At 49.1% G+C, this 18,498-nt stretch overlaps 1 protein-coding gene across 5 annotated transcripts in view; it reads right to left on the reverse strand.

The window, feature by feature from the left end:
• Positions 1–2,880: 2,880 nt before the first annotated feature.
• Positions 2,881–18,498, reverse strand: part of TRPC7 (transient receptor potential cation channel subfamily C member 7) — a 122,190-nt gene continuing 106,572 nt past the window's right edge. For 4 of the 5 annotated variants that reach the window (XM_061188214.1, XM_061188219.1, XM_061188218.1 and 1 more), the window contains 5 exons: positions 18,105–18,300; positions 12,883–13,104; positions 12,157–12,237; positions 5,040–5,115; positions 2,881–3,050 (listed from right to left, as the gene is read on the reverse strand). In XM_061188214.1, the coding sequence (XP_061044197.1) occupies positions 2,881–3,050; positions 5,040–5,115; positions 12,157–12,237; positions 12,883–13,104; positions 18,105–18,300 (745 nt within the window). The remainder of the gene's footprint in view (positions 3,051–5,039; positions 5,116–12,156; positions 12,238–12,882; positions 13,105–18,104; positions 18,301–18,498) is intronic. The other variant, XM_061188215.1, reaches the window with a different exon arrangement.

The raw sequence follows: 18,498 nt of genomic DNA on the forward strand, positions 1-18,498 counted from the left end.
AAGTCTCTGGAGACCTTGCTGCTTAACCACGGGTTACCCAGAAACCTGGACAGGGCCGCCTCTCCGGAGCCTCACAAGCACTGGGAGACAGGTTACAAGCATACACTAAAGTTACAGACTAAATAATGACTGTTGTGTAGATGGCTGCGAGGGGACGGATCGGGTGCTTTGGGAAGTGTGAGTCGTGGGGGGCCTGGGCCCTTTCTCCTCCCCCTCTCTGTACTTGTGCCTTTCCCAGACTCCATTCCTCTGTCTCCTGTTTCGTCTCTCCAAGAACTGCTTCTCCTGCCTGGCTAATTCCACAGGCGCCAAGGAAATGGGGGAAAGTGAGGGAGGTTGTCAGTGCCTGGAAAACCACTAAGCGCCTGCCCCCAGCTCCAGGCTGACAGCTCTGCCAGCCCTCAGTTCCAAGTCCTTTCCAACAGCTTTCCATGAAAGAGAAATCCCTCCCCTCCTCCACATCCCTCTGGCAGCCATGAATCCATTCCTGGACTACCGTCACCCCCCAAGATGTGGCAGCCAGAGCCTAACGGGTGCTGCTAGTTTTCGTTCCCAGTTTTCAGTTACTTAGTGGGATTTGTTTTCCTTTATCTCCTTAAGGGGCAAATTGGAGACTTGGGTTTGATAGGAAAAGGGCACCCCAGGATTTGAAAAATAGGGTTGCCAGCTGCCTCTGGTAGAAGGCAGATAGGGAAATTGAATAATGCATCTTAGAAATGTTTATTAGCATTCTGATGATGATAAGTGAGGGATCTGAAAGGAAATCTTCCACAAGTGTTGGTAATTTGTCCCCTGGTTAGGGAGGCTGATGTGCTTTGTGGGAAGAGTAGTTAATTTATCCCCCACTGGACACATACGTGTCTCATCCCCGATACTTAGCAAGGGACTCGGGAAATTCTGCTGAAGGGATTCAGTCATCATCTGCAGCCTTTTGGGGGTGGGTGGGTGGAGCATGGATGAGCATTTGAGAAAAGCTGCAGGTATTCTCTCCATAACAACGCACCCTCACAAGGACAAGCTCACAATTTGATGGGCACTTCAGGATTTGCAGGTTCTTTGAAATCCATCCATGGGCCCTCACATAGACCCCAGGGGAAAAATTCCTGGACCAGAGTTTACATCTGTAAGGCCCCCTGCACATACATGTGCCCCCGATCCCTGTCGGACGCCTCTGCTTCCTTGTTGCTGAGCACTGGGTACTGGTGCCAGGAAGGCCTGGGTTGGAGTCACATTTCAGGGCAGCTTCTCCAGTCACCCATCTTGGCTGCCAAGGCCCAACAAATGTGGGCTTTGTTCCCCCTAGAAATGGGGAAGATTTGGCAAAACTGGGCCTGCATTCCTTATGGCAACAATTAGCTGGGCTTGGCGTCTATGCCAGCTTTAGGTAGGGCGTGGCTGTCTGGGTTGTCATGGCCTCTTCCCGCCACCTCAATGCTGGGACCAATTCAGTTCTGTTTATCACCCCAGTTGATCTGCACTTTTCTTAGAGCAGAGTTAAGTAAACAATTTTATCTCTGAAGATATACTGCATATCACAAAACACAAGTCTCCTCATACATATGCATATGGGAAACACTCATATAACACACCTGTTTGACCCATCCAGGTTGTCTGCAAGGCATCTGAATTTGTGACCTGATCCTCTTCCTCCTCCTAGGGTTGCTGTGATGGTTCAGTGGACTGATGCATGCAGAGCCCTCAGCACAGTGCCTGGTACACAGCAAGTGCTCACTCAGCACATCCAGCTGGTGTTACTAGTAAGTGATCCTTGGGGCCCAGCGGCATCTTCTCTAGCCCGCTCAGAATGGGCGTTGCTCGGGACTGGGGCGCCCTCTGGTGGCTGCTCTCCCTACTCACACCTAGGCCCCGCCGGAAAGATTTTAGGCTCCTTTTCATCAGGCTCCCCTTCCCCTGCCACTCAGGGGGAGAGCGGGAGAGGTGGGACGGGAGAAAATGTTACGCTTCCCTCACCATTTCCTTTGCCTCCTTCCTGACCTTGGGGAGGTTGGGGTCACTAGGTCTGGGGACAGGAGGAGACGCTTGGAGGTGGGGGTCCTGGCTGCGTGACCCCCATGGTTGGTACCTGCCCCCCCCACTTGCTCATTCTCCTCCCGGAGCAGCAGATGCCCGAGGCCACCTCCAGAGAGGACGCAGGACAACAGGAGGGCAGCGCATCCACAGAGGCTCCCCAGGCTATTATGAGGTAATTTTATTTCTTTCCATTTCAGGTAAAAATAGTAAATACAAGATAATTTTAATAAAGGTAAAAATACATCATTTGGATTTTGTCGTTCTCTGAACAGTGCTACCTACAGTACAATTTTTGATTTAGGATTTTTAAACCTTTTTTTATATAAACAAATAGAGCGATTTTGCTATTAGGCTATCTGTGTTCTCATCTGGCACTTAAGAATAGATCACAGGTCACCTCCCAGTTCCTTTGGATGTGTGTGGGTGACGGGGAGGGAGTGAGCAGGGCTGCATGGGATGAGGTGGTTTGGCTTCCTGGATGCAGACAGCGCTGCAGTCCGTGTGCAGTGGGAGGGCACGAGTGTGCATCCGAGATGGCCTTTGCCTGCGCTGCTCACAGGGACCTATGTCACTGTGACTGGACTGAAGGTGTCACATGCATCAGGGGGGGCACTTCCTCCCCTCCTCCTGTGGTCTAGTTTCTCACCCAACAGCCTAGATTCACAACAGTTCTGGGTCCAGGCAGGCCACTGGGCTGCAGATGTCAGCAAGGCTGGTCAGGACAGAGCCAGTTGGTCCCCTTAGAGTCCTAGAGGAGTGGCCCAGGCCCCTCCCTACCAGGGCTGGTGGCCAGGGCATCCCACCTGGCCTTGGAATGCTGGTAGAAGTCACAGGTGCCGATGCAGGCTGTTAAATGTCTTTGCCCTTGTTCACCCTCAGGTGGTCTTTGTTTAAGTTCCTTCCAAACTTCTCACTGAGCTGTTGGATGAGGTCTGCCAGCTCGCCGGTAGCTTGAGATTTCTCTTCAAGAAGCTCATAGCGCAGACTGGAGATATCTTGCTTGATTTCCTTCAGTTCGCCTGCAAGGACAGATGAGATTTTGGTGAGATAAGCCCGCTGAAGGGGCTCATCCCATAGGCATTTGGGGCGTGCATCCTTCCCACAGAATGTCAGGCTACTGGTCCAGCCCACCAAGGGTGGAGGTGAGGGGACGGGAGCTCTGTTTTGACCTAAATCCCACTCAGCTTCTACCGACGAAGGACCATTCATCTGCTTAAGACCCCTCTCCTCCCATTCCTGGTCACGCTCTCCATTAAGGGTTTGAGGTAGATGGAAGAATCAAGATCAGGGTTGTGAACTGCTAACACCTATTTTATCATGATTGGTAGAATGCTGGTTTTGGAGCCATTAGAAGCAGATTTCAAGACTCTAAGCAACACCCTTGTTAACTGAAACATTTTTTTCTCATCATGCTCCATGTTTTGTTCTGTCATCGCAGGGAGGAGAAACTCCCAAGTGTCTGAGGGGATCAGCTCAGCACAGTGACTGCGGCTGTGGAGCCAGGCCGCCTCGCAGGAGCAGGGTCTGTCCGGACCACACAAGCAGCATCCCTCACCGGTGTACCACGGTAGGCCTGCCTTCTCCTCTTTCTTTAGCAAGGGACCACAGGTAGGGTCTTCCACTTCTTTCCACAGCGAACCATGGGGTTAGAAATCCACATGGGCCTGGGCTGTGGGAATCTTCTTATTAACCACAAGGGGGGAGTCGAAAGGTTCTCTCCTGGTTTGAGAGATACTGGACTTGGCTCAAGTGGGAGTCCACTGCTTGGGGTCACATTAGCCATACGTGTTTTTTAAGTATGCCTTATACACAGAAGATGCAGAGGTCTTAACGGTACAGTTTGGCCAGTTTTGACAAAGGCATACATCCCCTATTTTCTTTCCATGGGAGCTTCGCTGAGCCCCAGTTTCATGGTGTGATTCTAGTGGCGTGAACCTGGGCAGCCCCACCTTCTATAATCAGTTACATTCCTGTCAATCACGTTACACACTGCGGGGAGCTGGCTGCCATGACACCCGGCAGTTTTGTATTTGAGACCAACAGTAGGGGTGGGTAGGTGGGCTGCTGCTCGGCTCCTAGACAGTGTCAGCCCCGGGGTCATTCGGTCATTGCTGACCTTGAGGCCACACTGTGGATGTCCCAGGATGAAGCAGAGGGTCACTAACTGACTAGGCTCCTTCGGGAGGCCCCTGGGGTCCTGGCAAGGGAGAGACTTCATACGTTCACTCTTGGAGGAGGCTCTTTCTAGGTAGCAAATACTTGTCCCAGGTGTCTCATGAAGATTAATTACCTGGTGTATGGTAATTTGCTTTTCGTTTAAGAGTAACTGCTTAAAATAGACTGGAAAATAACCCACACAGGGAAAATAATGTAGTTTGCAAACTTCAGTGTGCATCAGGATGACCTGCCACCCTTATCACGATGCAGACCCCCAGGCCATGCCGATTCATTAGGTCTGGGTGGGCTCTAGATCCGCATTTGTATCAAGTGCTTCTGAGGTGGGGGATTCTTTGAGAAACTGCTGGTTGGTAGCTTCTGAGAGCCAGGAAGTTGGACAGGACAGAGCTAGCTAGAACCGGGGCTGCCGCAGAATCTGAAAGAGGTGTACAGTCTGCTGCTGTCTGTATGTGTGCTCAGGGGATGAAGAATTTGGGGCCATCCTGAGCTCCAGGGACATGAGGCCGACTCACGGCAGCCGTGACTGCACAAGGCAGAACAACTGTGTGAGCGGGGCTCCGCGCCCTGTTGCTGGTGCTGAGATGGAGGCGCTACACGCAAAGACTGGGGGGCGGCTTTAAGGTCAGAGCTAAGGGCAGCCCCAGCTGATGGTCAGCCAGGGGACAGAGACCCCAGTCCTACAACTCCGTGGACCTGAATTCTGCCAACAGCCCAATGAGCCTCCCCAGGGCCTCCAGACAGGGACGTAGCCCCGCCGCCAACACCTTGACTTTAGCCTGGTGAGACCACGTCTGGCTTCTGCCCTACAGCAAATGAATCCAATCGCTTACCTTCATTGACTTCGTCATTTTCTCTATCCACCTGGGCCTTCAGGACATATCTTTTTATGAGCCGTTTCATGATTTTCTGAAATGTGAACATAAGGAAGGGATCAGACCAGCCCAGTCGAGCAGAGGCAGCTCGTGTGCTGTAGGTGTGAGTGCCTTCCCTCCTGCAGAGCGCCTGTCAGCACTGGGGATCCTCCCTTGTCTGATGCCTCACTTTCAAGGGGTGCCCTGCCTAGTGGGGAAGGCTCCAGTACCTCTGGAGTCAATACCACCTGAGCCCGGGATGTGAAAACAGCGTACTCTCAGTGGCAGAAGGCCCAGCCACGCAGAGAGACAGAATCACCTGAGATCCACGGGCGCTGCTTGAGGGTCCTGGGCCTGCCTCTACCCTGGCCTTTGTGACCTTAGCCCATCATGCCCTTTTCTCGGGACCTGAGCTCTGAAACACTTTCTTGTATTTCAACAACTGATGCGATCACGGGGCAGTAAGGAAATCTTAGCAGGCCAGCCCTGGTGGAGCTGCCTCCGTCAAGCTGCTGGGGAGGAGAGGAGGTTCACTTAGCCCACAGTCAGGACCAGGCACGGAGGACCAGTCCACCGTACTTTGGAAAATTCCCACCAGAGGCAGAGACAGATACAGCCTTGGGAGGGTTGGCCAAGATACCGCTTCCCTGAAGTCTCACCACCCGCCCGACATTGTCACACTGTCGAGTCACGTTGGAGGTCCCACTTATTATGCAGATACCAGATTCTATAAGCCAAGGAGGCAGGAAGGAACACTTAAGAGCCACCAAGAATAGAGCCAAGTGTAAGAAAGACTGCAGGCGGTGAACTTTGGATTTTGCCAGCTAGTCGTTCCAGGGTTACTGCGATATCGCAGGATCTAAAAATGTTCTGGTGGCCGAGCCTTCTGAATCTGTAGGAGCCAAGCAGCACCGTGAAGGGGGGGATTCCCTGCTCCTCGGCATCCCTTCTGGTGACCGACTTGCCTGCTCACTCTGAGGACCGAGGGGACAGAGGTGGCATTTGCTAGGTTGAAGGGCCCCGAATTCTGTCCCCAGCTTTGCTGTGTGAGGTCAAGCAGGTGGCTAAGTTCTCTCTGACTACCTGGGCTCAGGAAAAGCTTCTTGCAAGTAGAAGAGAAGTGAGCTGCCAGGATGCAGAGAGCTGGAGGATTGATCTCATTATTATCACCAACTGGTGGTTCCCTCAGGGCCTTTAATGGTGACAACCTTGCCAAGGAGGCGTCTCCAGCCCTGTGATTCCATGATTCAGTGTCCCGGGACCCTGAGCTCTGAGCCAGCTCATGTGGGCCACTTCTGCCCCTCCTCAGCCCCTGCTGGTGGTCCGCCTGGCTCTGTGGTTTGTGTCGTGCTCTAATTTCAGGCTGAACAGTCCATTAGCGAGTTGCCTTCGTGCTGCTCCTTCTCTGAGAGGCCTGGGTCTTGTCCTGTTGGTGGTTAAACTGCAACGCTAGATTTCTCACTGATGTCCTCATAGTCAATAAGGCAGGTTACCTAAGTTTTAAGAATCTGTGCCTTTTGTGGGACTCAATGATGCTCTTTTCACTTCGAATTGGAAAAACAAAACAAAATAAACTTTGTCCTGAACCAGTTCTCATGGGGGAAAAACCCCAACAAACCAGATACCCAAGTATCTGACATTCTTACTGAATAAGAAATTTGGAAGTATTCTACTGCAAACTTTCAGGCTGACATAAGACAAAGGGATCTAGTTAAAGTTTGTTGCCTTTTTAAAGGAAAACGTCAAGAATTAGAGGTCCTTCCATTTCTGGATCCATCAATTAAACAGACTGTATATTTACGACGTAAAATTATAAGCCAGAGAATGGAAGTGGAGAGCTCCCTTTTCTGTGACGGAGCTGAGCAGAATCCTTTCATAGCTACGGCAGCAACTGTCATCCTCCTGGCTTCATGTGCACATTGTGTTTTAGTGCAACATGGTTAAACTGATGACTTTAAAAGATTTCATAGTATGTGTTTATTATTAATGCAAATTTGTTGAGTACTTCCTGCAGCCCAGGAGTTGTGTTATCCTCCTTGACAAAATGACCTCATGGAATCCTCCCAGAAACCAGGTGAGATGGGGGTTGTCGTCTCCATTTACAGATGAGGTCACTGAGGCTCAGAGAGTGAGGTGACTTCTCCAGGGTCACACAGCCAGAAAGTGGCAGATCTGGGATTTAACCAAAATGGAAACCAAAGCTGGGGCTTCATCCAAGCTTCAGAAAAAGGTTAAGTGCACGATGGTTTTGGAGATGAGATGCAGGAAACTGGCTCCTGTTGGTCACAGGGGGCTTGGACCGCTTCTGGGTACCAATCTGTCCTTTACAAAGCACAAAGTCTTTTATGCAAGAAGAAGCCTCAGCTAGATTTCAGAGGATGGATTGTTAGCCGACAGAAGAGGGTCACTGGTATGTCATTGTCCTAAATGCCCGAGGCTTACTCTTGAACTCTGGCATGCTTGATCTGAGCTGTGGTTTCTGCAGACCTGCAGCTCCAAGGGGAGAGCAGCAAGGGTTTGCTTTTAAGCCTCTCAGCGCAGATTAGGATTTTAGAGGTTTAATATGGAAGCAGAATCGCGTGAGCACGGCAGACATGCAGGGACCCTCTAACCTTCCTCCGCACCCCGGTTCACTCCCAGGAGTGACATGTACCTTAAGCGAGAACAGTGTGACCACCTGTTGGTTGCTTAGAGACTTCATGCTCTGATGAGGACCTAGCCTCCCCTCTGGCATATGCATGTTAGACCACTTGGGATCTGTGGGAGCAAGATGCCAGTCTCGTCCCCAGCAAGTCTGAAATGGTTAGAAAATGACCAAAGTTCTCTTAACGTGGATGCTACAGAGGATCTCTGTTTGCAGAAAAGATGGACATCAAAAGCCTCCCCTACTTCACTATGTGGAGGAAAAGCATGGTCCTTTGTGATGAGTTTGCGACCCTTCCTGGCCATCTTCCATAGAGTTTTCACTTCATGGAGATAATAAACTTTCCCCAAATTCACACGCCCTTGTCAGTGCCAACTTGGCCCACTTTGCCCTGAGGCATTTAGCAAGTACTGGAGATGAGTATATTCAGTGATCTTACTCAGGAAAAATAACTAATACTGAGGTGCCCGATGGGTAAGAATGGTTGTGACACTGAGACCCACATCCAGGCAGGGAGGCACACAGTTCCCCTGCCCAGACTCCAAGAGCCAGGTGGCCTCTGGCTGCTGCTGGTGAGGAGGGGATAGAAGGGACAGCTCTGTGCAGCCAGGGCAGCTGAGCACAGAGACAAGGAAGAGAATACACATGCTGAACGTGGCAAACCAAGTAGCATCCAGAGGAAAGCAATGCTGCCACCTAGAAACAGAGACATTGAGGAACATTTGGAAGAGAATGGGCAAAATGGATCACAGGACAAGTCATTTGTTAAACTGGGGTTTATCATACCCCAGAATGGAAGAAATCAGCGTTGGCAAGCTGTCTATCCTATTGGCTTTAATCTCTACAGAAAAGGTCATCTAGAAGGCAAAAAAGAGGACTCCCCACTGGGCTTTGGGGAAGGGATTGCATCGTAAAAGTTGGGGCTTATTTCAGTGATGGACTGTGCCTAGATTCTACGATTCATTTGTGATGCAGCTTGTCTGCTTTGCCCATGAATGAAATGTATCCTCAGAGACTGAGTATATGAAGTCTGTACACACCCCAACAGGTGGACATGCCAGATCTTGGAACAGGTCAAGGGTAGCTTTGATAGGAAGCACACTTTGACCATTTTGCTGGTATCATGGTTTTGTTCCATTGTTTGGTCTCATGTCTACAGAGCCCAGATTGGAAAAAAAAAAAAATTGCAAAAGCAAGGAAGCAGTTTTGTGAAAAATGACAATTCAGACCCCTGGAAGCCTAAGAAAAGCAAAGCACAGAGAGCCTCTGAAGTTTGGAGGAACTGCCTTCCCTTATAACAGAGGGCCCTAAAAAGTTGAAGGAATGACAAGCTTAAAATAAACACCCAACATGCTAAGGTTGAGCCATCAGCCAGATCCACTAGAGACACAAAGGAAACAAGCTTAACAACTACACGTGTATCAACGACGGGGCTTTTATCTTATCGGGATCGCTCCAGAATGTCTCAGAACCTCGACAGTGAGAGGCTGACAGCATACGTGCTCCGAGAGATGAAGGCTGTGGGCGCAGCCTGGATGGTAAGAAAGAGGGCGTGAACTGGGCTCCTCACATTCTTGGCACTTTTGGAGGTTGCTTTGAGAGGAAAGCAATACAGCGTGGAAGGCCACCAGTGGGCCCAAGAAATTGGTTGAGCCATTTTTAGATCCCTGCCCAAATCCTTCATTCTGTACCGGTTGCTGCCCCTTGATAGCAAAAGCACCTTCCGTTCCTAGCTTCCTCCCCCCCAGGCTCAGATAGAGCTCTTCCCAGTGGCTGTCAGACACAGACAGGGCAGGTTCCGACACTGTGAAGAGGAGTAAGGGGCCAGTGCCCTGGCAGCGTGATGGGGTGCAAGAGGGGTGCCCTTCTGAGTCAGACAGATCTCACTTCAATCATCCGTGTGACCTTTGCCACGAAGCCTGAATTCCCTCAGCTGTTCAGTGGGGGTTACAGATCCTGCCTCTCGCACATGCCCTAGTGTCTAGTCTGCTCCAGCTGCCTGTCTGTGTCAACTCAACGTTTACTCCTATTGGAGCAGATGATAGCTCCTCAGGAAGATGCCCAGACTTGACCTTGAAGGACTGAGCAAGGTGCGAATGTACGAATGCAAGATGCTTTCTGCTCCACCCACTGTCCTCTCAGCCCTCTCCCTCTGAAGCCCACTGGCCCAGTTCTTCTGTCTTCTTTCTGGTGACAACGATTTGAATAAGTCGCCCCAGGCTTTTCTTGCTGGATTCACAAAACACAGGGTGAGCCTGCTTTCCCAGGCCATCAGTAGCCTGAAGCTGCAAACCGGCTAATCTGTGTAATCATAGCAGGAAGCTCTCCGGGAGACTGAAGGCTGCAGGGACTCAGCCAGTGAGGATGAAAGACAGAAATGGGATTGCTCAAGACTGCTCTGGAACGTGGCCTTGTTCATAAAGGATTCATCCTGGGTATAGACGTTCACCACGTCAGCTGCCTTCCTTGATGTCAGCTGCTGATTCTGCTCAAAACCCAGGAGAGATCTGGCCCTAATCCATTAGGGTTTTCTTTTCTTTTTTTTTTTTTAATAATTTATTTTATTTATTTTATTTTTGGCTACATTGGGTCTTCATTGCTGCACACGGGCTTTCTCTAGTTGTGGCGCACAGGTTTCTCATTGCGGTGGCTTCTCTTGTTGGGGAGCATGGGCTCTAGGCGCGCGGGCTTCTGTAGTTGTGGCACATGGGCTCAGTAGTTGTGGCTTGCGGGCTTTACAGCACAGCCTCAGTAGTTGTGGCGCAAGGGCTTAGTTGCTCCATGGCATGTGGGATCTTCCCGGGTCAGGTCTCAAACCTGTGTCCCCTGCATTGGCAGGCGGATTCTTAACCACTGCGCCACCAGGGAAGCCCCTGTTAGGGTTTTCTATCTTTTCTGTGGCACAGATAATCTCTACTTCTCTCCGAGAAGCTAAGAAATAAAAATCCTTCCGCTGACCAAAGGATTTGTCCTGTAAAATAACTCAAAGCAGATCAAACTGGTCAGGTCCAATTTTATGCACAGTTAAAGACAAGACTTGCCCTCTGCCAATTTTTAGCCCATGTCATCTGATAAAACTATAAGTGCTACGAGGGATGGGCTGTTTCTTAATTGTACGCTTAACTCCTCGTAACTGCACAGCTAGCTTCTGAAATATGGATGCAGATTCAATCAGAGACCTGTGTCTGGAAGATGCTAAGTCTGTAATGGCTCCCTCGGGGATGCTGGCACCAGGGTTGTATCACCTTGGCCTGAAGGAACACTCAGGACAGCTTCAGATTTACATCTGATAGGAAATGGTCAGCATGGGTAAAACTGCTGGTCATTGGGAGTGGGAAAGCAGGAAAAGAATGGCCTGCACTTTTATAATCAATAACCTGTAATAACCATTTATCACTGGCTGATGCAAACGGATACAGAGATTTTGCATTAATTTCCAAAAGCAAAGCAAGATCTGTAAGCATAAAAGTTCTCCTAATTTTTATATTAACAGACTTTGCCGGCTGGCAGTCTAAGGTCAGGTTCTTACCGAAGGCATCAGTATCCACCTGGTTGCTTAAGACAGATCCCTGGGAGCCATCCTGCGTGCCTGCCTCTCCCTACCCCGCGCCCGCTGGTTTGCATCACGTCCCTTTGGCGATGCATCCCAAACATATATTGAGTCAGTCAGTTTTTCTCCTTCACCCTTCTCACACTCCAAGTCGCCCTTCCTTGTACCTGGATGACTGTCACATCCTCCTCACTGGTCTCCCTGCTTCCACTCTTGTCCTCACCAGTCTCTTCTCATTATAGCAGTTAGGTAGTCTTCTTAAAGCACAAATAAAATTTTATCATCTTCTCCCTCCCCCAAGTTAAACTCCTCCCACTGCCTTCCTAGGTACATCAGAGTAAAATCCACCTCCTGCCCTTGCTCCAGCCCCCTGATTTCGACTCTGACCTCATCGCCCTCCCCTCTCCCCTGGTCGCTGAGCTCTAGCTGCTCTGGACCCACCAAGCTTCCCCCCTCTGGCTTTTGCTGATGCTCTTCCTCTGCCTGAAAGGCCCCACGTGGCCGCCTCCTTCTCATCTCTGAGGTTTTAGCTAACTGTCCTCTCCTTGAAGGTACCTCCTCTGACAGCCATATCTAAGCAGGGGCTCCCTATTTTTCTCCATTTTAACATCTGATTGTTTTCTTCTTGGCACTTTTATCCATTTGAAGTTACATATTTATTTGTGTGTTTATTTGCTCATTGTGTCTCTCCCTCTATAGACTGGAAGTACCAGTAAGATGGGAACCATGTCTGTATCCCCAGGAGGCAGCATGGTGCCTGGCATACAGTAGGCACTCAATAAATATTTGTCGAATGAAGGAAGGAATGAAGCTGTGTTCTGGGGGGAGTGACACAGCCACGTGACTAAATCGGTGTCTTAACGGAGTCCACTTCTGCCCATACCTGGGAAAGGGGTGGTTACCTGATATCTGGTGGGCTTGCTGTAAGTGTTATTTGCTGTCAGGTTTTCAGAATTCCTCATGCCAGCCTGGTAGCGAGTCTTCTGGGAAAAAAATAGAGAATACATAATATATAATACATAATACATGATACATGATTGTACATACATGCATTCTAGGACTCGAACAGGACCTGCATACGGGCGCTGTCTCTAAAATGAGGACCCTTAGGAGGTCACTATACCCACTGCTGCTTGGCTTTCTAGAACATGTTCCTGGGGCCTCTAGTTCTGTAGGATGTCAGTGGGTTACAAATTACCATTTGGTCAGCTTTGTTTGGAAAGCACTCAGTTAAAGTGATGTGGGTGTCCTTCCTCCAAGACTCCCCAGAGATTTTAATATGCTAACAACTGAGAATCTCCAGGAGGGGGAGATAATGGGCAGGGAACCTTTCTTCCCAGACATCATAATGCAGATACTTTCCGGGAAGAGCTAATCTGCTTCCGAGTCCACTAAGGAGTCCCTCAGTGGGGTCCCGGCTCAGCCTGCAGGACGAGGGGCACTGCGGCCGGCCGGCTGCCCCTGCTGGTGCTGCAGCTTCGCTGATGCGCTGGCTGATTCTGAAAAGCACGGGGTCCCTCCGGGCTCCTGACTTCCCTTGTATCAGGGGCACCATCTGAATCACTCACACACAGCTCCCCCTCCCCCTCCTGCTGCCTCTCTAGCCCCATAAGTCCCACGCTACCTACCCTGAATTTAGAATTCAGCATGCCCATTTCAAGGTCATTTTCACAGCTTTTGGCCTTAGATTTGCAGAGTTTTATGAGGCACATCTTGATTCTCATTATGAGATAATAAAATGATTTAGGACTTGGCACTAGATTAAAAGGAGCAGGTAGAGTTCTTCCTTCATCAAAATAAGACAGCCAGAGCTTTGCTCGGGCAAACTTCCACTCCACATCTGCATCCTCCTGTGAGGCAAGGAAAACAACAGCACACCATCAGAGGCAGTGCTATCCAACAGACACATAACGTCAGCCGCAAAGGAGAACCACACAAGGGCATTTACATTTTCTAAGAGCCACATTATAAAAGGTAAAATGAAACAAGTGAAATTAATATCAGTGATGTATTTTATTTAATCTGATAGATCCAAAATGTTATCATTTCAACATGTAATCGTTATAAAAATTATTTATGAGATAGCTCAGATTTTCTTGGCATACCGAGTCTTCGAAATTGGCATGTGTTCTACACTCATAGCACATCTCAATTTGGACTGGCCACATTTCGAGTGCTCAGTACATGTAGTTCGTGGCTACCATATCAGACACCATCATGTGTTTCCTATTAGAAAGTGTATTTCTCATTGGTCAGAGTGCTGTCAAATGATGTTAAGAGGTCTAGTGTATGTAATTCAAGGGGAGCAAACCTGACGAGCTGGCAGGAGGTAGTCTGGCCATGCCCTCTTCCCTAGTGGTGGTGGTGGTAGATTTAAAGCCCAGATCTGTTACTTCTGAGTTGGTGGCAATGCCAGAAATGCTGAGTGGGGCCCCCTGAGAGGTAGCAGGTGTGTGTTTTCTGTAGGGAGGCTCCCTGGGCCCCTGTCCTAGGAGGGCAGTCTGAGGCCAGGAAAGAGGCGTGGGGTTTGGAATCAGCTAGACCCTTACTAGCTGTGTGACGTAGGCAGTGGTCTTGGGCTTGCTCCTCTGCTCATGGTGATAGCCTGCTTCCCGTAGCCCTAAGGCCGGCACTGAATACGTGCTCTGTGAGCAGTGGGCTTTTCTCCCCACAGGCCCGAGCTATGCTTCAAGGGGCTGTGAGCCCAGCAGGGGCCCACATGAGGCTGCTGGCATGTGCCAGGAGAGTATAAGGTGCTCACCAGCAGGCTTGCTTTTACTGAGACCCCATCAGCACCTGGCCTGCTCTATGGGGACATGCTATACAGGTCGTTTAGACTGGAAGCTTTGTGAGGGCAGGGGTCATTCCTGGTCTCAGCTGTACAGCAGAGAGGTGTGGGAGGACTGCCGACCTGAGAGGAAGGGTGATGCAGTGGAGAGAGCACAGGCTCCGAAGCCTGGCTGGGTTCAAACCCTGCCTCTGTTCCTTACTAGCTGTGTAACCATGGCAAGTGACTTAGCTGCTCTGGGCCTCAGTTTCCTCATCTGTAAAATGAGGATAATAATACCTACCTCATAGGCTCTTGTGGGAGTTAAAGAAGTTAATGCAGGAAAAACAATGTCAGATACTTAGTAAACCCTCAGTAAGTATTATTTGTATCTCCATAGCTTAATACATTGCCTGATGTTCAACCTTCAGTCACTCAGCAAACCTCCTACTATGTGCCCACCTAGCACTCACCTACTGTGTGCCTGGGCTGTGCTAAGTAGGTACTGGGGATGGCAATCCTGCCCTCCTGGGACACGCAGCCTGGCCAATGACATGAGTATGTTAACTCATCAGCTCTTTGTATCTAGAGCTGGGCTAAGAGCTGGGTGCTGGGGGTCCTGGCCCTGGGGGTCAGGGAAAGCTGCCCCGAGGGCTAGCATTTGAGCTGAGATCCAAGGGGTGAGTAGTTCTCAACCAGGTCAAGTGCGGGTGGGCTGGGGTGGAGAAGAGTAGCAGTTAATTAGTGGAGAGGCAGTGCGAAGTGTAAACAACTCTTCGTAGGCAGTAAAGAGCAGGAGACAAAGAGGTTCAGAGCTGGAAAGTGAAATCCCACATGCCGTGGAGCAACTAAGCCCGTGCGCCACAACTGCTGAGCCTGTGCTCTAGAGCCCGTGAGCCACAACTACTGAAGCCCGCGTGCCTAGAACCCGTGCTCCGCAACGAGAGAAGCCACCACAATGAGAAGCCTGCGCATCACAACAAAGAGTAGTCCCCGCTCGCCGCAACTAGAGAAAGCCCGCGCGCAGCAACGAAGACCCAATGCAACCAAAAATAAATAAATAAATAAATAAATTTATTTTAAAAAGAAGATCAAGAGATGCATTTAAATGCTGACAGGCAGGATTAGCTAGAGAGGGGGAGAGGGCGAGGATGTAGGTGGGGAGGGCTAATGTGCAGTGGCTGATCCCGAGGAGGGGAGAGGGCAGGGGGCCAGGGCGCATGGCTGGGGCTGCTCAGGGGGAGAAGGCCTGTCTGCCTACAGGAGGGCAATGGCGGGGGGGGGGGGGGGGGGCGGGGCATGGCAGGCACAGAGGCAGGCAAGTCTGTGGATTCGGACGTAGGTGCTCAAGATCTGTTGAATAAGTGTTCTCCTGTAAGAATTTACAAATACGTACTTCATTAAGATTCATTGTGACCATGAACACTAGGCACGTCCCAGCAGCCGATCTCAGTGTCCTTGTACACGAATCACCAGTAAGACAGTGGGGACATTTGCTCTCACCAGACAAGGAGAAGCCCAGCGCCCAGTGGGCTGCAGTGGGCTCTCTCTGTCTCCTAGCACCACCCTGTGGTGGATAACTTGACGTCACAAGCCGTGGGCTTGCTCACTTCTGCCCCAAACTAGTGGGCATCACTCATGCTAATCACGTGACTTCCCACGTTATGTTCATTTGGACCAACGCACAATGTGCTCGATAGGATGGGGCAGAACACCTGGGGTGAGTGCTCCAGAGACCCATGTATTCCAGGCACCATCTGGTTTCTCTTACACGTGGGGAAGCTGAGGCCCAGGAGGGCAGGGAGGGTTAGTTAGCAACAGCTCATTATCCACATAGGTGACCACGTTTGTAAAACACTTAAATATATATATATGTGTATATATATATGTTGTTTGTCTGCTGACACAGTGCTGCGTTTTCCTGTAGGTGGCAGGGTGGCAGGGTGGTGAGGCTGGGGGCTAAGACTAAGGCTTCACACTGGCTCACCTCTTCCTGTCTCCTCTTACCTCTTTTTCTTGCTCAGTCTACACTCTTGCAGCACAGTGCTGAGTATACCACATTGTTTTATCCCTCCCTGCCTTGGCACATGCTGTTCCTACTGTTTAGAATACTCTTTTTTGGAGGGATTTTATGGACCAAAGCTTCCCCCTAAAATTCATATGTTGAAGCCCTGACCATAAGTATCTTAGAGTGTGATTATCTTTGGAGAAAGGGCCTTTAAAGAGGTAATTAAGGTTAAATGAGGCTGTAAGGGTGGGGCCCTAATCCAATATGACTGGTGTCATCATAAGGAGAGGAAGAGATACACAGAGGAAAGGCCCTGTGTGGACACAGCAAGAAGGCAGTCATCGGCAAGCCAAGGAGAGAGGCCTCAGAAGAAACCAGTCCTCCAGTACCTTGATCTTGGACCTCTAGGCTCCAGAACTGTGAGAAAATAACTTTTTGTTATTTAAGGCACCCAGTCTGTGATATTTTGTTGTGAGAGCCCTAGCAAACAAATACATGGAAGTCTTGATTCTTTTCTATACACAAGTAATTGTTTCTTATAAAAGATTTAAGTACAGAGGTATACCACGCAAATGCGAAAGTCCTTTCAAATCTCCTTTCTTGTTTCACTCCCTTCCCCAGCGGACACCCTTTTTCTACCTTTGCTTTCTGTATCTGCACATTTGTATTATTACGTACATGAGACTTGCCTATGGATGTTTTTCTACAGCTTGCATTTTTTCACTTAACAATATCATAGAGATTTGCTCTGTCAGCACAAAAAAGTCTTTCTCATTGTTTATAAACAGTATTTTAAAGTCTATGCTATATCAGTTTATTTAAATATTCCTATGTTGATGGGCTATTTCCAAGTTTTTCTTTTAGTGAACATCTATGTAAAATCATATCTCTGCACAGATTTGCTGAGTCAAAGGGTCAGTGCATTTTATTTTGTTTTAATGTTGCATTTATTTATTTGACTTTTAATAGGTAGAACAATGACATGATTTCTAAGCACAAGAGCGTATAAAGAGAAAGCCTGTACACCCACCATGACCTCTAACACCCACCTCTCAACAGGCGCCCCTTGCTATGCTCTTCTTGTGTACACTTTCAGGTTATTTTTCTTTTTCAAATGATTATATGATCAAAAAGGAATACGTGTTCCTTTTGCTTCCTCTCTACATAGAGTACAGTAAATACATTGTTCTGCAACTTGCCTTTTCTCTACTTACCATTATAATTGGAGGTCTTTCTGCATCAGAATATAGAGAAAGTCCTCATCCTTTTGAAAAGCTGCACAGTTTCCCTCTGTTCAGATCCATCATAATCTATTTAACTAGATTCCTAGTAATGCTCATTTAGTTTGTTTTTCATCTCTTGCTGTTCCAAACAAGGCTGCAATCAATAGTTCATGGTTTTTGCATTTTAGATTTTGATAATTTGCCTCCTGATATACTGTCTTGACTCCTTTGTCTAGCAAGATCAGTCTTTGAACGGCCTTCAAGTATCACCTCTGCAAGCTTCGGCGCCCCCATCGTCACGCACTCTCTCTATTCTGCAGCTCCTACACCTGCTAGGACTTCTCTGGGTGCGCTGGCCCCACTGCACCGTAATTTGTTGATTGATGTATCTGTTTTCTCTCACTGGACTGAGTGAGAATCTCTTCAAGGGCAGAGATCGTGTCTTGGTCATCTCTGTATCGCCAGTGCCTAGCACAGTCTTGGCATACAGTAGGTACTTAATAAATAACTCAGGAGAGGCAGAAGTGAATGTAGGGTGAAAGAAACAGTCATTCCAATTTGCCATGGGTCACCTGCATGCTGTCCCGAGGGGACACATGTAAAAGAGGAAAGATTCGTGACCCTGTTTCTTTCTGCCCTCGTTGGGCCATTGCATGCATGGTGCCTGCCGTGTGTCATGGCAGGTTGACTGGAAGTGCTTCTTGGAGCGATCCAGGGAAAATGCCTGTTGTTTGCTGTTCTGGCTTCACATTTAATAACACACGAGCTTCTGACGTCATTACCCTCATTGCTGAAAACAGCAATGCAAATTAAACCCAGGGAGAGAGAGCATTTTCAGTTAACTGGTCTTACCTCAATTTCCTGATACGAGTTGTTGATCATGGCTATTAGCATGTTGAGCAGCACGACCACCATGGTGACGTTATAAACGCCGTAGAGAACATAGCCAATGTTCTCGATGAATTTGTGGTCATATTTCAGCACCACCGAGATCACTTCCGACAAGCCGAAGATGGACCAAAATAAGGTTTTGAAGCTTTCTTCAACCCTGCAAGGAAACAGACAGTCCTCTCAGGCGGTTTGCATCTGCTGACACTTCTCACAGGAGAGTTGCCACTACCCAGACATCAGTGGTTACCCTGGAGTAGGGCTGGGGCTGCTAGCTGGTATCTGTACTCTGAAGTCATGAGATATTCAGGTTTCTAAGAAGACTTTGAAAGATCATGATAAAGGGTAGACTCTTTCT

This window comes from Eubalaena glacialis, chromosome 4, assembly GCF_028564815.1.
Source record: "Eubalaena glacialis isolate mEubGla1 chromosome 4, mEubGla1.1.hap2.+ XY, whole genome shotgun sequence".
Taxonomy (NCBI): domain Eukaryota; kingdom Metazoa; phylum Chordata; class Mammalia; order Artiodactyla; family Balaenidae; genus Eubalaena; species Eubalaena glacialis.